This window comes from Peromyscus eremicus, chromosome 15 (genome assembly GCF_949786415.1).
Source record: "Peromyscus eremicus chromosome 15, PerEre_H2_v1, whole genome shotgun sequence".
In the NCBI taxonomy this organism is placed as follows: domain Eukaryota; kingdom Metazoa; phylum Chordata; class Mammalia; order Rodentia; family Cricetidae; genus Peromyscus; species Peromyscus eremicus.
The window spans coordinates 4,495,699-4,512,963 of record NC_081431.1 but is presented as its reverse complement, the minus strand read 5'-3'; the positions used below and the strand labels follow the sequence as shown (position 1 = coordinate 4,512,963).

General features: G+C 48.2%; 1 protein-coding gene and 1 long non-coding RNA gene across 5 annotated transcripts in view; both read right to left on the bottom strand.

Moving 5' to 3' along the window:
- Vash2 (vasohibin 2) overlaps positions 1-17,265 on the bottom strand; it is a 35,786-nt gene that overhangs the window by 14,109 nt on the left and 4,412 nt on the right. For all 4 annotated transcript variants that reach the window (XM_059280923.1, XM_059280924.1, XM_059280921.1 and 1 more), the window contains exons 3-5: positions 12,988-13,076; positions 6,534-6,590; positions 5,777-5,851 (exon numbers count right to left, since the gene is read on the bottom strand). In XM_059280923.1, the coding sequence (XP_059136906.1) occupies positions 5,777-5,851; positions 6,534-6,590; positions 12,988-13,076 (221 nt within the window). The remainder of the gene's footprint in view (positions 1-5,776; positions 5,852-6,533; positions 6,591-12,987; positions 13,077-17,265) is intronic.
- Positions 13,842-16,507, bottom strand: LOC131925552 (uncharacterized). Its single transcript, XR_009383283.1, has 2 exons — positions 15,130-16,507; positions 13,842-13,986 (listed from the first exon to the last, which is right to left on the bottom strand). It is a non-coding gene; the product is annotated as an uncharacterized LOC131925552 (long non-coding RNA).

The following is a 17,265-nucleotide window of genomic DNA, read 5'->3' as shown; positions in this document are numbered from 1 at the left end:
TGACTCAGCAGTAAAGGTACCTGCCACCAGGCCAGATGACCCGAGTCTCATCCCCACAATGCAATATGATGAAAAGAAAGAACTGACTCCTACAAGTTATCCATGTGCCACAGCACCTCCCCTCCAAATAAATTTTTTTTTTTTTTTTTTTTAAAGAATCCGTCTTAATCTCATGTTACCTGACAACTTGATTTCCTGGGTGGCCTGAATGACGTATCTCAGCCCAAAACGGGTAAACAGTCTTCCACCTCAGAGATTTCCACATCTCAATTCTTAGGACTGTCTAGATCCCTGAGCAAAGTCCTCATGTGACTTGGCCCCTGACCATTGACCCTCTGTGTCATCTCAGTGTCCTTGTCTGACCATCAGGAGGCCCTGAACATTTTTGAAGGATACATCCTGAAGCCATAGCGAATGCACACAGGAGCCAGGTATGATGGTACACACCTTTAATCCCGGCTTTTGAGAGGCAGGGACAGACAGAGCTCTGAGTCTGAGGCCAGCCAGGGCTCCTTAGTGAAACCCTGTCCTGAAAACACAGTGGAAGCCATGGTCCTTAGCACATATGTTCCCCCATCAGCAGCTGAGTATTTAGATGGTGTGGTGGTTTGAATGAGAACGGCCACATAGGCTCATGTCTTTGCATGGTTGGTCTCTAGTTGGTGAAGCTTTTTCGGAGGGATTAAGAGCCCTGGCCTTGTTAGAGGTGTGGCCTCATTGGAAGTGGTATGGCCTTATTAAAGGAGGTCTGGCCTTGGTAGAAGGTGTGTCACTGGGGGTAGGCTTTGAGAATTCAAAGGTGCACACCATTCCCAATTAGCTCTTTCCCTGCCTCGAGGTTTTTGTCTCTCAGCTACTGCTCCAACACCACGCCTTCCTGTGGCCATGTTCCCATTCACCCCCTGAAACTGTAAGCCCCAAATACTCTTTCTTCCATCAGTTGCCTTGGTCATAGTATCTTACCACAGCAATAGAGAAGTAACTAAGACAGAGGACCTTCAGATGACTTTACAGAGCACAGTGTATCAGGAAGTCATATACAGGGCTGGGGTTTCAGCCGAGTGGGAAAGCACTTGCCTCTCAAGCATGAGGCCCAGGTTCAATCCTCAGGACCACCCAAAAGACAAAAGGACACCCAAGCACAATGGTACAGGTCTACAATTCTAGCAGCTGGGAGGCTAGAGGAAGTCCAAGGCCAGCCTGGAATACATAGTATGGCTCTGCCTCAAAACAAAACCAATTATGGAACTCTTGGAAACAAATCAACCAAGGTAGCTTGTTTGTGGGGGTAGCAGCTTTTAGCTTAATTTCCCAACACTAAGTGCAGCTGGGACCATGACCAACCTGCACCACAGTCCTCCCAGCAAGGCTTGCCACAGTAGCTGTTCCTCCAAAGTACCCACCACCATTCAGACAAGAATGTGGAGCCTAAGATCCCTGTGTCTGGCATGCATGGGAAATGTGGGCGCATATTAGTTAGCAAGGGACAAAGTGGCTGTCCAGGAAGGGATCCTGAACTCGAGGCTGACGTGAAGAGACTTACTGCACAAGCTGGGGAGACAGCTTAGTCTGTAAAGCACTGGCCTTGTTCAATTCCCAGAACCCAGGCTTGTAATCTCAGGCTGGGAAAGTAGAAACAGGTAGATCCATGGGGTTCACTGGCCAGCCAGCTTAGCTTACTTGGTGAGCTCTGGGCCAGTTGTTCCCGGCCTGCACACTCACCCTTATACACATTAGATAGAAAAGAAGGACCAGTGACCAGAAGTCAGCCAAACCTAGCACCTTCCCAGTTGTCAAGGAAACCTTGCTTCCCAGGACAGCGGGAAACTGGGAGACACTGACCATGATCATCACTCTTCCCAAGAGGAAAGCAGGACACCGGATGCTGACAGAGAGCAAATACAGAACTGCTGTAACTTTGGATGGAGGTCTGTGCCGAGTCCGGTTTCCCTGAGCATAGCACGACAGGCAGTCTCCCACACCCCCACCTGCCTTGCTCTTCTCTGAAATGTCACAAAGGTAAGAACAAAGTAAAATCAAGAGCACTGGCCCAGCGGGGTCTTGGATCTATTCTCTACAAGCCCTAATGCTTCTGGGTAATTCCAGGGACAATGATGCTCAGATGTATGACAATGTGCAAAGGACAAGGTGGCCTATATACTCCAGCACACTCAGCAGGCGGGCAAAGCAGCTGAGTGGTGTTTGTCAGGGTCTGGCCTGTGTCCTCTGCTGGCCTCTACCAGCAGCTCCCAAGCCAATGGCTCCCAGCAAGGGGCTCTGCTTACAACTGTGGCTAACTCCTGCTAGTCAAGAGTGGGGCCTGAGATACCTGTTGCCCCACAGCCTGCCCTCCTGCTATACTCAACGTGCATTTCCCCTTTATATGTTGAGCAAGAAGATTTGGGAGAGGCTTCAGAAGGACTCAAGTTCTCATTTTCCAAATGCTAACTAGGGCATGGATGGACAGTCATACTTCAGGTCAGACCCTTGTGTGCTCTGCCAGTGACAGAGAGGCAAGAAGCTCCCTGTCCTGTGGAAACATGCAGTGGCAGGTGTGGAGCCCAAACTTTAATACCGAGCAATGTACACACACACAAAGCATAAGACCCTATGAAAATCTGGAGCCAGAGGTCTAGCTCAGGTAAAGTGCTCGGCTACCATGTTCAAGGCTCTGAGTTCGGTCTCCAGCACCTCCAAGAGCAAAAACAAAACAAAAAGGTACAAGAGGGGCAAAGAGATGATTCAGTGATTAAAGTGCTTGATGTGCAGCCCGGCAGTGGTGGTGGTGGTGGTGGCGGCGGCGGCGGCGGCGGCGGCGGCGGCGGCGCACGCCTTTAATCCCAGCACTTGAGAGGCAGAGACAGGAGGATCTCTGTGGTTGGAGGCCAGCCTGGTCTACAGAGCGAGTTCCAGGACAGTAGGTAGAGAAACTGTGTCTTGCAAAGCAAGTATTTAGTGTGCAAGCAGGAGGACCTGAGTTCAGATCTCCAGCACCCATGTAAAGGAGTCAGGTGTGGAGGTGCATGCCTATAATCCCAGAACTGGGAAACAGAGACAAGAGGGTCCCAGGGGCTTGCCCAGCCAGCCAGTCTACCAAACCAGGGTCCTCAGGTTCAGTGGGAGACCCTGTCTCAATAAGTCAGGTAGATGGTTGGGAAGGGATGTGTCTCAGTGAGTTAAAGCTCTTATTGCACATGCAAAGAACCTGAGTTCAAATCCCAAGAACCTACACAAAGCCAGGTATGGCAGAACACATGTGGAACCCGATTGGTTCTATGAGGTGGGATGGCAGGTAGGAAAATCCCTGGAAGCCTGTGGACCCCATAACTTGCTCTGTGCTAAAATGGACAAAAAAAAAAAAAAAAAAAAAAAAAAAGAGACTTTGTCTCAAATGAAGTGGAAGGTGAGGACAGACACCCGAGGTTGTCCTCAGACTGCCACACTCATGCTGTGGCATGTGCTTACCCACACTTACACACATATACGTGCATACACTTACATTACACACACACACACACACAGGTGGAGAGTGCTAAAAGGCATCCAGTGTTAAGCTGTTAGGCCCTGTACCCATACATGCATACCTTAGTGTGCGCACCTGCACCCAAGTGCACACACATGCATACACCACACGTGTCTAAGAGTCCAAACAGACTAGACCATCTTCTTGTCGCCATCCCATTCTGAAGCACACCTTCCACTGACCCATCTCCTTTCCTGGTTTTCACCCGACCTCTAAGTTTCCTTTAAGTCTCTGTCCTGCTTAGTTTTCATTGTCTACCTGACACAATTTAGAGTCATCTCAACTCAAGAGTTGCCTCCATCAGACCGGCCTGTGGCCACGCCTGTGAGGAACTGTTTTGATTGATGATTGATGTGGAGAGCCCCGCCCACTATGGGCAACACCATCCCTAGGCAGGTGGGTCTGGGCTGCATAAGAAAGGTAGCTGAGAATGAACCAGGGACAGAGCCAGTAAGTAGCATTCCTCCGTGGTTTCTGCCCTGACTTCCCTCAACGATGGACTCTGATCTGGGAGTATTAGCCGAAATAAATCCTTTCTTCCCCTAAGTCACTTTGGTCATGGTGTCGATCACAGCAAAGCATAAAGGAGGACAGGCTCCTTCACTGGTTCTGTGTCCATCCAGATAAAAGAATTTCTTCCTTAACCATTTTTCCTCCTCCTGTCTCCCCAACATTCCCATCACCCAATTTGTGTTTCTAGCGTAGATCCACCCCCTCAAAAGCCCAACCACTCTCCAAACATCCCATCCCGAACAGCCCAGATTCCACGTTCAGATTCAGCCAGTCCACATCTGAGCTCATGCCTTACAGTCGGACAGTCCACATCTGAGCTCACGCCCTCCAGTCGGACAGTCCACATCTGAGCTCACGCCCTCCAGTCGGACAGTCCACATCTGAGCTCACGCCCTCCAGTCGGACAGTCCACATCTGAGCTCACGCCCTACAGTCGGACAGTCCACATCTAAGCTCACGCCCTCCAGTCAGACAGTCCACATCTGAGCTCACGCCCTCCAGTCGGACAGTCCACATCTGAGCTCACACCCTCCAGTCGGACAGTCCACATCTGAGCTCACACCCTCCAGTCGGAGCCGTCCTTCAAGTCCTTCCCTTGCGGCCGTGGCATCACCATGCAAGACAGAAATGCAGGATCCGCAGTGCTCGGGCCTGCACACCTGCAGCCCCCTCCCTTCAACCTTCACGGCTTCTGTCCCAGCGCAGGTCTGCACAAAGGATGTCACACTCCTGTCACTCCTGACCCTTCAAGTTCATCTTCTCCATCTGTGGCCTAATGGGAAGCCTGTATTAGTTGACTCCCTGTCGACTCCTATGCCTGGCTGGTTTCCAAGTTCTGTACACTCTATCTCCTGGCAGCTCTGGAAACTATTTCGCCCAACCCAGTCCTACTGCCAAGGTCATGGTCCAAGTATGACCATTCCCTCCTGTAAGCACTCACGATGAGCTCGCAGACCCAGCCCCGCTGCTCCCACTGTCCTCGTTGAGAAAGCCACTCTAAGCGGAATACCCAGGCCTGAGCCCACGTCACTCTTCGGCTTCAGGTCTTTTGGAAAGCCACTTAGCCCTGACATTAACCTGACACCTTGTTGTGCTCCTGTGGCCATGGCCCCCCAGCCAACTACCGCACAGGCTCCAGCATTTCTCTGGCTCTTCTCTCTGGTTGTGTTCAGTCACCACCACCACCAGTCAGGGTCATCACAGCTTCTCTGGACCAAATTCCTCCCAAGGCAAAGAGCCAAGGAGGTGGCAAAAATGACAAAGCACAGGAGACCAGACCCTGTGCCCACTGGTTCCATCGAGGCACATTGCCAGCCCCTGCTCATCTCTGCAACCTGCTCTCACACTTGGAGTGGTGATGGGTTTGGATAATCATCCTCTTGGCCTTGCTTCATCTCCATGTAAGTGTTAGGAATAGTGACAGTGTCAGGATAGTGCACACATATGCCACATTGCCATCTGAGTGCCACACATGCACTCTCTGAAGTCCTTCTGACCCTGAATTCTCCTTGGGACTGCTGAGTCCACAGTCACCTGCCTGACTCCTGGCCCTGACAGTTCCACAGACAACAGCTTAGATGAAGGCTGGTCCAAGGAGCCAAGCATTGATTTTGTTCAACTCCAGCCAGGCCAAACTGAGAGAAGTACCAAGGGGGTCTGACACTTTTCTCCAAGGACACCAAAGACACAACTAGCTCCAGAACAGGGTCATGAAGTAAACACACAAAGCTTAAAGGATACATGCCCAGAATGACTGCCTCAAGGCATTTGATAGGCAAGGATTCTCGGGTCATCTCTTTCGCTGTTTCCATTAACCTGTGGGATAGAGCACAAGAGAAGACCTCAGGACTTACACAATTACGCAGTCAGTTTGACTGTCAGTTCATCAGTCTGTCCATATGCCTGTCTCCACACTAGCACCATGCAGGAATCTAGAAAGGGAACAACTTGCTTCCAAGGGAGGACCCCAAAAACACATGTGCGCTTGACAGAACTAAGATCCTCAAGTCCGCACCCCCCTCCCAGTAACCTCAGAGAGGGCCGTGTTAATACCTCCCAGCACCCTCCCAGCCTGGAGGTGGGGACATACAGGAACAAGTGAAGCAGGCCTCATGAGGAGGTTTGCAGGCCTCTGCCCTCTTGGAAGTCAGTCTGGTCTGTTTTGCTTTTTGAGTCAGGGTCTCACTGTGTAGCCCTGGCTGGCCTGGAACTTGCTATGTACACCTGGCTGGTCTCAAACTCAGAGATGCACTTGCCTGCCAAGTGCTGGGATTAAAGATGTGGGTCACCACACCTGGCCCGAGAGTCAGTCTTGATCACTGAATTTAGCTGCCAAGACTAACTAGTCCTCAGCCCCCACCCACAGTCTGGCCCTGGGGCACCCTCTGCGGACTAGAATCCTGGAGCCCTAGGAGACAGGGACAGAGGTTGGGAGAGGGTTCTGGTGGCTCACCCATAGGAGAGAGGCCATCTGGTCCAGAGATCATGCACCACTTACCCACTCAGAGGTCTCATTTTCCTGATTTCAAAGAACTGGGTCCCTGTGTGATTGTATCTGTGTGAAATATGTAAAGGCAAAGTGACAGACACTCCAAAGTCCTGGTCATCCAGCAGAGGGCCACACAGATTCCCATTTCTCTATGGGGTAAGGAAGTAGTTGCTTTTCTGGCCAGTAGCCAGGGGAAGCCAACAGCCTGTGACTCCTCACTGTGAAACTCTTGAAATCTAATCTTCTTTTCTTTTTAAGATTTATTTTATGTATATGAGTGCTCTCTCTGCATGTACAACCCTATGCCAGAAGAGAACATCAGATTTCATTATAGATAGTTGTGAGCCACCATGTGGGTGCTGGGAATTGAACACAGGACTTCTAGAAGAGCAGCCAGTGCTCTTAACCACTGAGCCATCTCTCCAGCCTGGAAATCTAATTTCTAACTGAGCCTAGATTTACTTTTGATAATACCTCATTTCAGTCTGCCCTGTGTCCCAGTCATGGTGACAACATGTCTAAGTCACATGACCACATGTCTAAGTCACATGCTAGATTAGAAGCTCTTGAGAGCTGGGAACATTCATCATCTTTGGATCACCCATAAAGCCTAGAAGAAGCTCAACATACACAGGTTAGCAAATGTTATTAAATAAATGAGAATAAGTAAATTAATTAATGATCGGGCAGCTCAGTGGATAAACAAGTGAAAAGATAGAGAGAAAGAGTAGATGTACAGAAGGACAAATGGATGGTAAGATGAATAGAAGAAAAGGAAAATGGATGGACAAACAGATGATGGAAGAAAGGTAAAGGGATGAATAGGTAGGTGGATGGGAGAACAGATGGAAGGACGGATGTATGGATGTATGGATGTATGGATGTATGGATGGGTGGATAGGTGGATGGATGGATGGATGGATGGATGGATGGATGGGTGGATGGATGGATGGGTGGATGGATGGAAGGATGGATAGATGGATGGATGAGTGGATGGGTGGATAGGTGGATGGATGGATGGATGGATGGGTGGATGGATGGATGGGTGGATGGATGGAAGGATGGATAGATGGAAGGATGGATAGATGGAAGGATGGATAGATGGGTGGGTGGTAGGATGGATGGATAAGTGGACAAAGGGATATATATATGTATGTATGTACATACATATGATTTATTGGCTGACCAATATATCAATGTATGGAAGAAAAGATGGGAGAGTGGGTGAATGGCAGTAAGACTTTTCAATAGCACAAAGAACTTAAGAAAATGTCACTTATTTCATGCCTGGATCAACACTTGACATCACTAATCTAAACAGATGGCACTACTATCTACATCCTGATTCTGACTGACTACCCAGTTCCCCAGAGCTAGCAAACCTTTACCACCAAAGACCCCCTTGCTGTTGGTTGTTATTTTACTCTTTTGGGGGAGCTGCCACCCAGCTCCCAAATAAATCACATACAGAGGCTTATTCTTAATTATGAATACTCAGCCTTTGCTTGGCTTGTTGTTAGTCAGCTTTCCTTAAATTATCCCATCTACCTTTTGCCTCTTGGCTTTTCCTGTTCTCTTGCTTCTGTAAATCTTACTCTTACTGTGTGGCTTGCTGTGTAGCTGCGTGGCTGAATCCTAGAGTCCTCCTCCTTCTCTGGATACTTCTTTTTCTCCTCTTTTCAGATTTCTTCTTCTATTTATACTCTTTGCCTGCCCCGCCTGTCCTTTCTCCTGCCTTGCTATTGGCCAGTTCTTTATTAGACCATCAAGTGTTTTAGACAGGCACAGTAACACAGCTTCACAGAGTTAAACAAATGCAACATAAACAAAAGTAACACACCTTAAAATAATATTCCACAACACCCTCTCATGCCATGCTTTCTGAGACACAATTTTGAATTTTTTTTTTTTTTTGAGCTTAAAGAAAACTTGATTTATATGTTTTACTCTTTTGCTTCAAACAAGATTCTATTTGGAAAACTGTGTGCTGGGAAGATGCTGATGAAGAGTGCCTTTGCGTTCCCAGAGCTGCTGTATCCAGTCGGGTACATAAAACTCACTCACTGGGCTGGAGAGATGGCTCAGAGGTTAAGAGCACTGGCTGTTCTTCCAAAGGTCCTGAGTTCAATTCCCAGCAACCACATGGTAGCCCACAACCATCTGTAATGAGATCTGGTGCCCTCTTCTGGCCTGCAGGCATAACACTGTATACATAATAAATAAATAAATCTTTAAAAAAAAAAAAAAAAAACTCACTCACTATGTGTCCCAGTGATGCAAGCAGCTTCGAGTGTGGGTACACACCTCACACTCCCCTGAGAGGAACTAGGTCCCCTCCAGGAGAGGGGCACAGATAAAGAGCCTGGAGCTCAAAATCAGATTCCAGTTGTAGGTTCATGACTTCCTGTCACACTTTGGAAACAACATGGTCAGGGTCAAGGGTGATGTGAACCAGCGCACCTTAGGAGGGGCTGACCTGGGCCGTGTTCATATCGGTACAGGCTTGCCTGTCATTTCTAAAATAAAAAATTTAAAAATCTTAAGGGGTAAAAGAAAAAACAAGGGGCTCTTATTGTAAAGTGGTGTTTTTTTACTCTATCAAAGACTTTGCTCAAACAGTGGGGTTCCCAGTAGAACCAGGGTTGAGCCCATCAAAACACCACTGACATCTGAGCACATGTATAATTAGGTATGTGTTGTGGAACATTCTTTTGCACTGTGTGAAGCTATTTCACTGTGACTGGTTTAATAAAAATCTAAATGGCCAATAGCAGACAGTAGAATTCAGTTTCTAAAAAGTAAGATTAATCCATAATTAAGTAATGAAAAATTGTCTGGCGATCTTCTCTAAGTTCCTTGTGGTTGGTAACAGAACTTCTGGAAGTTTCTCTCTAGCCTTCCTTGTGCAAAGCACAGAGCTTCTGGGCAGGCTTCCCTCACCTAGCAGAGCCATGGGCTCCCCTTCCAAACATACACAAAGACCAGTATTCCAGTTCACTGCCACTCACACTGTTCCAGAAGGCAGGGTTGAGCCCATCAAAACACCACTGACATCTGAGCACATGTATAATTAGGTATGTGTTGTGGAACATTCTTTTGCACTGTGTGAAGCTATTTCACTGTGACTGGTTTAATAAAAATCTAAATGGCCAATAGCAGACAGGATTTTGGGGGCAGAGAGAACACTGGAAAGAAGAAGGCTGGAGTCACAAGGAGACACCAGGACTCAGAGGAAGCAGCATGGGCAGTACAGAGTAAAGGTGATACAGCCACAAGGCAGAAAGTAAATGAATAGAAATGGGTTAACTGAAGTTATAGGAGCTAGTTAGGAACAAGCCTAAGCTATCATCAGTGCCTTCATAGTTAAAGTCTTCATGTCATTATTTAGGAGCTGGCTGGTGGGACAGAAAAATCTGCTTACAGGTAGGGCCCCAGGCAATCCCCACCAGTGTCAAGGCAAAGCAGTCAGGCTCCCCAAGGAACTAGACACCAGGTCAGAAATAGAAGAGTTTCTATTCTGTTGCCCTTGATCATGGCCCGCTAATCTCCCTTGTGCTTTCCACTGCCTACTTTGTAGTCAATGGCCATCATTAATGGGTCAGAGAAAAAGGAAAGAGAGGACCCTTCAAGAGCAATGATAAGGACTAAGGCAGGTATGTGTGGCAGTTTTTCTATCAGTGTGAGAAAATGATAAGCAAAATACATGCAAATTTGTCCCTAGTGATGAAGCTCAGCCAGGCTCACTCTCCTTGGGAAGGCCTCGTCCTAGATAGAAGTGAGAGCTGCTCTAACTTCAGGTCACCTGGAGTGTTTGGTGATAGTGACAACTGAGAGAAGTCAGCTCTTGGGACCTGGGTCCATTTGGGAAGGTGTTTGTGCCCCTCAACCACCACCAACAATCCATGTGGGGTCTCAGATTGGAGATCAGCAGCAATACCTGGGTAGGCCTGGGGATGCCAGCCTCTCTCTGGATGAAGCCACGGTCTCCTAACGAGGAGCTAGGACTCCATGGGGAAGGTGCCACATAGGAAGGCGATGACCTATGAGGCAGAAACTGAGACGCTAATCAAGTAATCTATCTTAATGAACAGGAACAGATGCTATCCTCCAGGTGCTATGCAGCCCTGGAAGGTGTTAGTGTCTGATCCCTTCAGGAGAGACACATCATTCTTGCCTGCAGCAGAGGCTCCTTGCTTCCTGAAGTCCTCTCTGCCTCAAGGCTGGGGAGGAGCAAGCAGAAAGAAAGCCAACATGCCAGGGACCTCTTTGCACAGTCAACCGGCAGTGCAACCTCCTGAAAAGCACACTGAAGCCGGCTCCCCATCTGGCTCCTGTGCCTAATAAAATACCAGAAGTGATCCACGGCCATCACCTCTGGCCCTTTATCCCCACAGTGCTGCTTCTGAGGGACCTAAAAACATGCCTTGACCCAACCCTCAGGCTCCTCGGTAGCTCTTTCTGTTCAAGCTGAGGCAGGGGCCCCACTGCAGAGCCCAAACACCCTACCATACCACTGGGACAGTCACCTACCTGGATGCTGGGAACCAGCAGGAGAGACAGGTGGGTCTCTTGAGATCCTGAGAGGCCAGGGGTGAGGCAAAACAAGTGAGAGAGGGGAGAAAAGGAAGGCTGGGGGGTGTGGCAGCTTCCTTGTTCCTTCTTTGTAACGCCAGCCCACAAATAATGACAAATAATGACCCGGAGACTTATTATTAATTATGAAAGCTTGCTAACTCTTATAACTTAAACTAACCTGTCTCTATTAATCTACATTCTGCCACATGGCTCAGTTACCCTGTTCTGTACTGTATGTCCGACTTCTTCAGTTTCTGGAAAAATCACACACCTAGATTCCTCCTCCCAGTTTCTCTCTCTACCCGGAAGTCCCACCTATTCTCTCTTGCTTAGCTATTGACCATTCTGTTCTTTATTAAACCAATCAGAAGGCCCCTTAGGCAGAGACTCAGCTTTACAGTGTACACAAATATTCTGCAACATTTCCCCCTTTTTGTCTAAATAAAAAGGAAAAGGTTTAACTCTAACACAGTAAAACTATATTTAATAAGAACAACTATCAAGTAAGAATTACATTTACAATGTTCAGTCCACTTGTATTTGGCCATTTGGGAGAAACTATTATCTATCCTATTTTGATGAGTCCAAAGTTTTATACCTAAACCACTTTCCATCATAACTTGTATTACCATCCTAAAAATACCTTTTTAGACCTTAAGCTTAAGCTTTTTATAACTTAAGCTTCTGTGTCTCTCAGCCTTTATAAACTTTACATTTCTTTCGTAAGTTTCATTTTTAATTTGGTAACAAAGAAAACAGTATAACTATCTAGTCTTCAACCTCCACCAAAGAACCAAGAAGGATATAATATTATCTGAGTTAACAGGAAGTGCAAAGCAAGCAACTTCCAAAACTATAGAAATGATAGAAACAGCTTACTGCCTAGACAGTCATCCATGGTTTCTCTGCAACATTGGCACATCCATCTTCGGCCCACATGCCTAGAATATCTGACAGCATTTTGTGAAGCGTCAATTTTTTAAGGACTGCCCTACCTTCTTGGCAAGTTTGGCAGTCACCTTCTTTTGTGTCCTGCTTGTCCAAGTTGGACAGCATACTGTCAACAGTCAAGGCAATGGCAGTTTCTTGCCCAGTGGCTAACTTTGCCAATAATGAAAACAAACTGCATCTGGAGGTTTTTTGATGCCTATCATCCTTTTTTGAAGTAAATTTGTGCTGCCAGGAACAGAGGGTGTCTCACTGTCATGTAATTAAAATATTTTAAATGCCATATTCTGAAGGTCTCTGAAGTGTTTGAAGACCATCTATTTAAACTATATCTCTGTTTGACCTTGAAAACATACCTAACATAAGTATAAAGTTTATTGTTATAGATGACTAACTACTAACCTGTCTTTATTATCCTAAATAGCTTTCAAGAACTAAAACTTTACATTACATTTTTAAATGAGCCACATAAGTACAATGCCTTAAACAAGAATAGAAACACATACAGCATAACAAAAATAACCTTAAATCTGTATCAATATACAAAAATCCATACCAATGTAAACTATTTAAGACTAGTAGTTGACTTTTTGGTTTAAAAGCAGATTCAATGATCTATCCTTTTATCCTATCATTTCTAAGGAGGGGGGAAGGAGAAAGAAAACTAATCATGTAGGGAAAGAAGGGAACAAAGACAACTAAGAAGTAGAGAAAAATGAAGAGGAGAAGACAGGGAAGTGGAAAAGAGAAGTCACAGGCTCACGGGGACCAACCTTATCACTCTGTTCGAGAGACAACCCCTCATCATTCTGGTCTCTGCATGATATACTCTGCTATCATGTGTGCTGCAAGCTCTCTCCCAAGGTTGACCTTCCACCAAGCTTGCGATCACCATGCCCATCCCTTGTCTGGGGTGCTCAGCCCCTGGCTGAAAGGATACTGTAGAGTCTTCATGTAGTTCTGGATGGCCTGGAGCCAGTCTGGGATCGTCATGGACAGCCTGTAGTTTGGGACCTGGGGAATTGAAGGCTACAGAGAGATAAAGAGAGGGGGTTCCTGTTATTGAGGGGTTGCTTGGGGCACAGCTCCTGGAGCAAGCATGGGGCTGAAATCAAGTGAGAGCTGCTCCTAGGAGCAGACATACACTTGGTACAGTCACCAGCAGCCATGGTGCCTCCCCCACAGCATCTCCCCTAAGATAGCTGGTCCACCATTGAAAGGCCCTCTAAGCCCCCTCCAAACATACTCCACTCTGGGTCATGGTTCTCTATGGCCCTCCTGACACTGAGTGTAATACAGTTTGACTTCTCTATGGGAACATAACTGCCTTCTCGAGGCCAGGGACTATATCCTGTGGAATATCCCACTGAGACTGGCCCAGGATGGACCCCAAAGTGCTTCACTGATTGACCCTTACATTTTTATCACATGGTCCATTCTGCAGCATGGCTAAGAGTGACCCCATTATATGCGCTCCCGTCTTGAGCATCGTTGACATGGGACACAAGACAAATGGCATCCAAGATAAATAACTACAGCTGAATGGTGCACCAGCCATGGGCACCATTTCTCAACACCACACACCTCACACGCCCACTGCTTCCCTTCCTGAGCCGTTTCCTGAGTGCCGGATTAAGGAAGGCCCTCCTCTTGCCGACTCTCCCCGGGTAAGTGCTGTGCCTCTCCTCATGAGGCACCCTCACGGGAGCTCAGCCGGCTCTCCTTCCCCAAGTGCCTACAGTCAGCACTCAACCAAACCCCTCCCTAGACACAAGGACACCAGCCAGACAGGAAGACATTAAGGTTTGTTTATTAAGGTTGTTTATCCCCACTGACTCCTCGTCTTCTGCATGTTTGTGGTGGGCTGTCATTGGTGACTAAGAAACTTGGTCCCTATGAGTGCAGGATTAAGGGAGGAGGCTCCTCTAGGCATCTGCTTCTTCAAAAGAAGTAAAAAGGGTGAAAAGAAAGATTAGTCTCATCCTTGGAGGAAACAGGGCCAGCTTTGCAAATGGAAGGGGAGCTGCCGGTAAAACCGTTAGCTGATCGAATGGGGACAGCCCAGCCGGACGGCAGAGCCAGACACCACCTAAGCAGTTCCCGGCTCTCCAGGCACGGGCTCCACCATGCACAGTGAGATGGGCATAGTGCCCTAAGCATGGGGTAGGCAGCTTTTCCCCAACTTCTGCAACATTTACTGCCAACATTCCCTGATGACAGCCTCTCCTCGGTGCCTCTAACTCAGCCTCGGCTCTGAGGCATTCTAAATTCACAGAAACCATCCCTTCAGCTGGAAGGGAAGCAGTCACACTTGGTACATCCAAGCCAAGGCACCGTGTGTGTGTGTGTGTGTGTGTGTGTGTGTGTGTGCGCACGAGCATGGCTGTGTGGGCACACACACAGGCCCAACTGTTCTACAAGCCACATTTTCTCTCCGACACCTCAACTCAAACTCCCTGTCTGGGAGAGTCACTTTGGAGGGCAAAAGATTCCAATTTGAAGATTTGTTCCCATGACTCCATTTGACACCCCCTCCCCCCACACATACACTCCCACATAAACAGTTTCTCACACACAAACTCACACATGAATTCTCTGTCCAACCAACACTAGCAAGTGTTGAGACTTCCTTGTTTTTTCACAGTAACACCCACATGTCTACCAAACCTATGTAACAAAATCAGAGGTTTCAACGAGAGGTGAGAAGAGAAGCGAGGCTGAAGAACAGACCCTTCCTTAGCACCTCCATGTTGTGAGCGCTAGGCCAGGTACAGAGCAGGAAACATGGGAGCAGAGAAGGGAGGGAGACAGAGATTCCCTCACAGAAAAGTCAGGAAGTGAGGGACGAGAGAGAGAGAGAGAGAGAGAGAGAGAGAGAGAGAGAGAGAGAGAGAGAGTCCCTGCACACGTAGCCCGTGACTTGGCTCAGAGTCCATTTTGGGAGCTGACCACAGAGTTATTTCTACCCCTCCCCATCCCACGAAGCCCATAGAGGGTGTGAAGCGGGGCTCAGAAGGCAGCTGGGCCTCAGAATAGCAGCCAACGGCGCCCAAGGGATTTAGGAAAACAGCTGCACAGTTACCTCAGCTGGCTGCGGCCACATTTGCTCCCAAGTAGGAGGACAAATGTAGGCATTCCCCGACGTGGGCTGGAGCAGGGCTGTGTGGGGAGAGCCAAGGTGCTCAGTGGAAGATACCATCAGCTGCTAGTCACCCTGAAGTCAGGTGAGCTGGCTGGGGCTCAGCCTGAGGCGACTTCGAACAGCACCTCAGACAGCCAATGTTCCTGCTGGATCTGGAGTATAAACCAGAAGGGCCCCTGAGGTGCTATGAGGAAACATACACAGTGGTTCAAATCCCTGCTCTGTCTCCAACCAACTGTGGACCCTGGTCACATGACAGGACCCCGAGAGCCTCCACTTGCATGCAGGTAAAATAGCAACACTGCCTCATCTGCCTGGGAGCTGTATGACAAGGCAGCAGGGATGGCGCGGCACCCACAGGCGTAAGTGTGCCATTATCCATCAGTAACGTGTTCTCCGGAGCTGGGCTGGAAGAGGCTCGGAATCAGCAGGGACCCTAGTTCCTAGACCCTGAGGTTTCACTTCCTGAGGATGTCTTCCTACCCGATAGGAGTTAGGAACATCAACTCCATTGCCAAGTTCAGCACATGCTGACGAGGAGGAGGTGTCCTTAATTGGTGGAGACTTCACAGAGTGATAAGAAAGCTCATTAGGCTCTGAGCAAAAGCGGGGCCAGCTCAGTGCCTGTGGATGGGTAGAACGAAGAAACAAAACTCCATCCAGAGAGGGATGCTAGCCAGCTTTCAAAAGCAGGCACATATTGGGGACACACTGAAATGTGGATGAACCTTGAAGTAAGCCAACCTCAAAACAGCCAATACTGGGCCAGGGAGAAAGCTCAGCAGGAGGCCTTGGCCGAAGCCACACGATGGGAAGTGACCCACACCTGTCTGACCTCTGCATGTGTGTCTTGGTGTGTATGTGCACGCACACATAAATGTGAAAACAGTTCTAAAGGTAAAGTCTACATAGTTCCTCATGCATGAACTTCCTAGAGTGGCCGGCCAGCCTCACAGACAAGGCGGGAGCGGCTGTCAGGAGAAAGCACCGGGCAGTCGGTATTTAGTGTGTGGGTGTCAGAGGGAAGTGAAAGGTTTTGGAGATGCATGGTGGTGATGGAAGCGTGACCACGTGCACGTCCTTTATGTCACAGAACTTTCTATCACTGTGACAAAGTCCCTGAGATAGTCAGCTTATAAAGAACAAAGGTCTATTTTTTCCTCACAGTTTCAGAGTTTTCAGCTCATGGTCACAGCACATGGTGGAGGGAACATGTGGTAAACAAGGTCTGTCACCTCATGGAATCCAAGAAATGAGAGGAGAAAGGAGCGGCATTCGGGATCCAAACAGCAGCAGCATACACTTCAAAATGGTTAAAAGGAAGGTAGTGTACCATGTATTTTACCACAATCAACAAATAAGGTCACAAAAAGTGGCTTACTAAAGGAGAAATGCAAATAATGACTGTCGGAAGAGGTTTAAGTTCACTAATAACTTAAACACAGATGAAAGCCCTGTAAAATGTCATCCTCAGTCCTTCCTGTTAGTCTCCATGCTCTGAAAGGCAGATCCAGTGCTGGTGAGGAAGCCCTGGAAGTTTAGAGGATTTGGAAAAGGAGGGTGTGGGGAAGGCAGGGAAGAATAATGAGAAGTACAGGCAAGCCTCTGGTCTCTCCACCTCCTTCTTGCCAAACAAGAAAGCTGACAGAAGGTGAGAGGGAAGGCTGCAGGTGAGCACAGGTGTGCAGCTGGCGTGGCCGTGAAGAAGGGAAGGGGAAGCTGGGCCTGCAGCCAGGGAGGCAGCAAGAAGCCCCAACTCGAGCAACCTTGGACGAGAACAAGGAGAAAGCAAAACATTTCTTTTACTGCACAGGAGTAGCATGAAGCAGTCATAGTCCCAGGATAGCCCCGGGCTCCTGCATCAAAGGGCCCAGCCTGTGGTCTGGGACAGAGGTCCTGGAGTCGCATCTTGTGACGATCCAGACCGATAGTTCGGAATCCAGGCCACAGAACCGAGGGAGCACCCTGAGAGCAGAGGGAGCAGGGGCAGAGCCTGCAGGAGAGTTTCAGATCCCTGCTCACACTTCAGATCTCAGCCCTCTAATGTGAATTCTTTCCAAATTTGGAATCACTGTG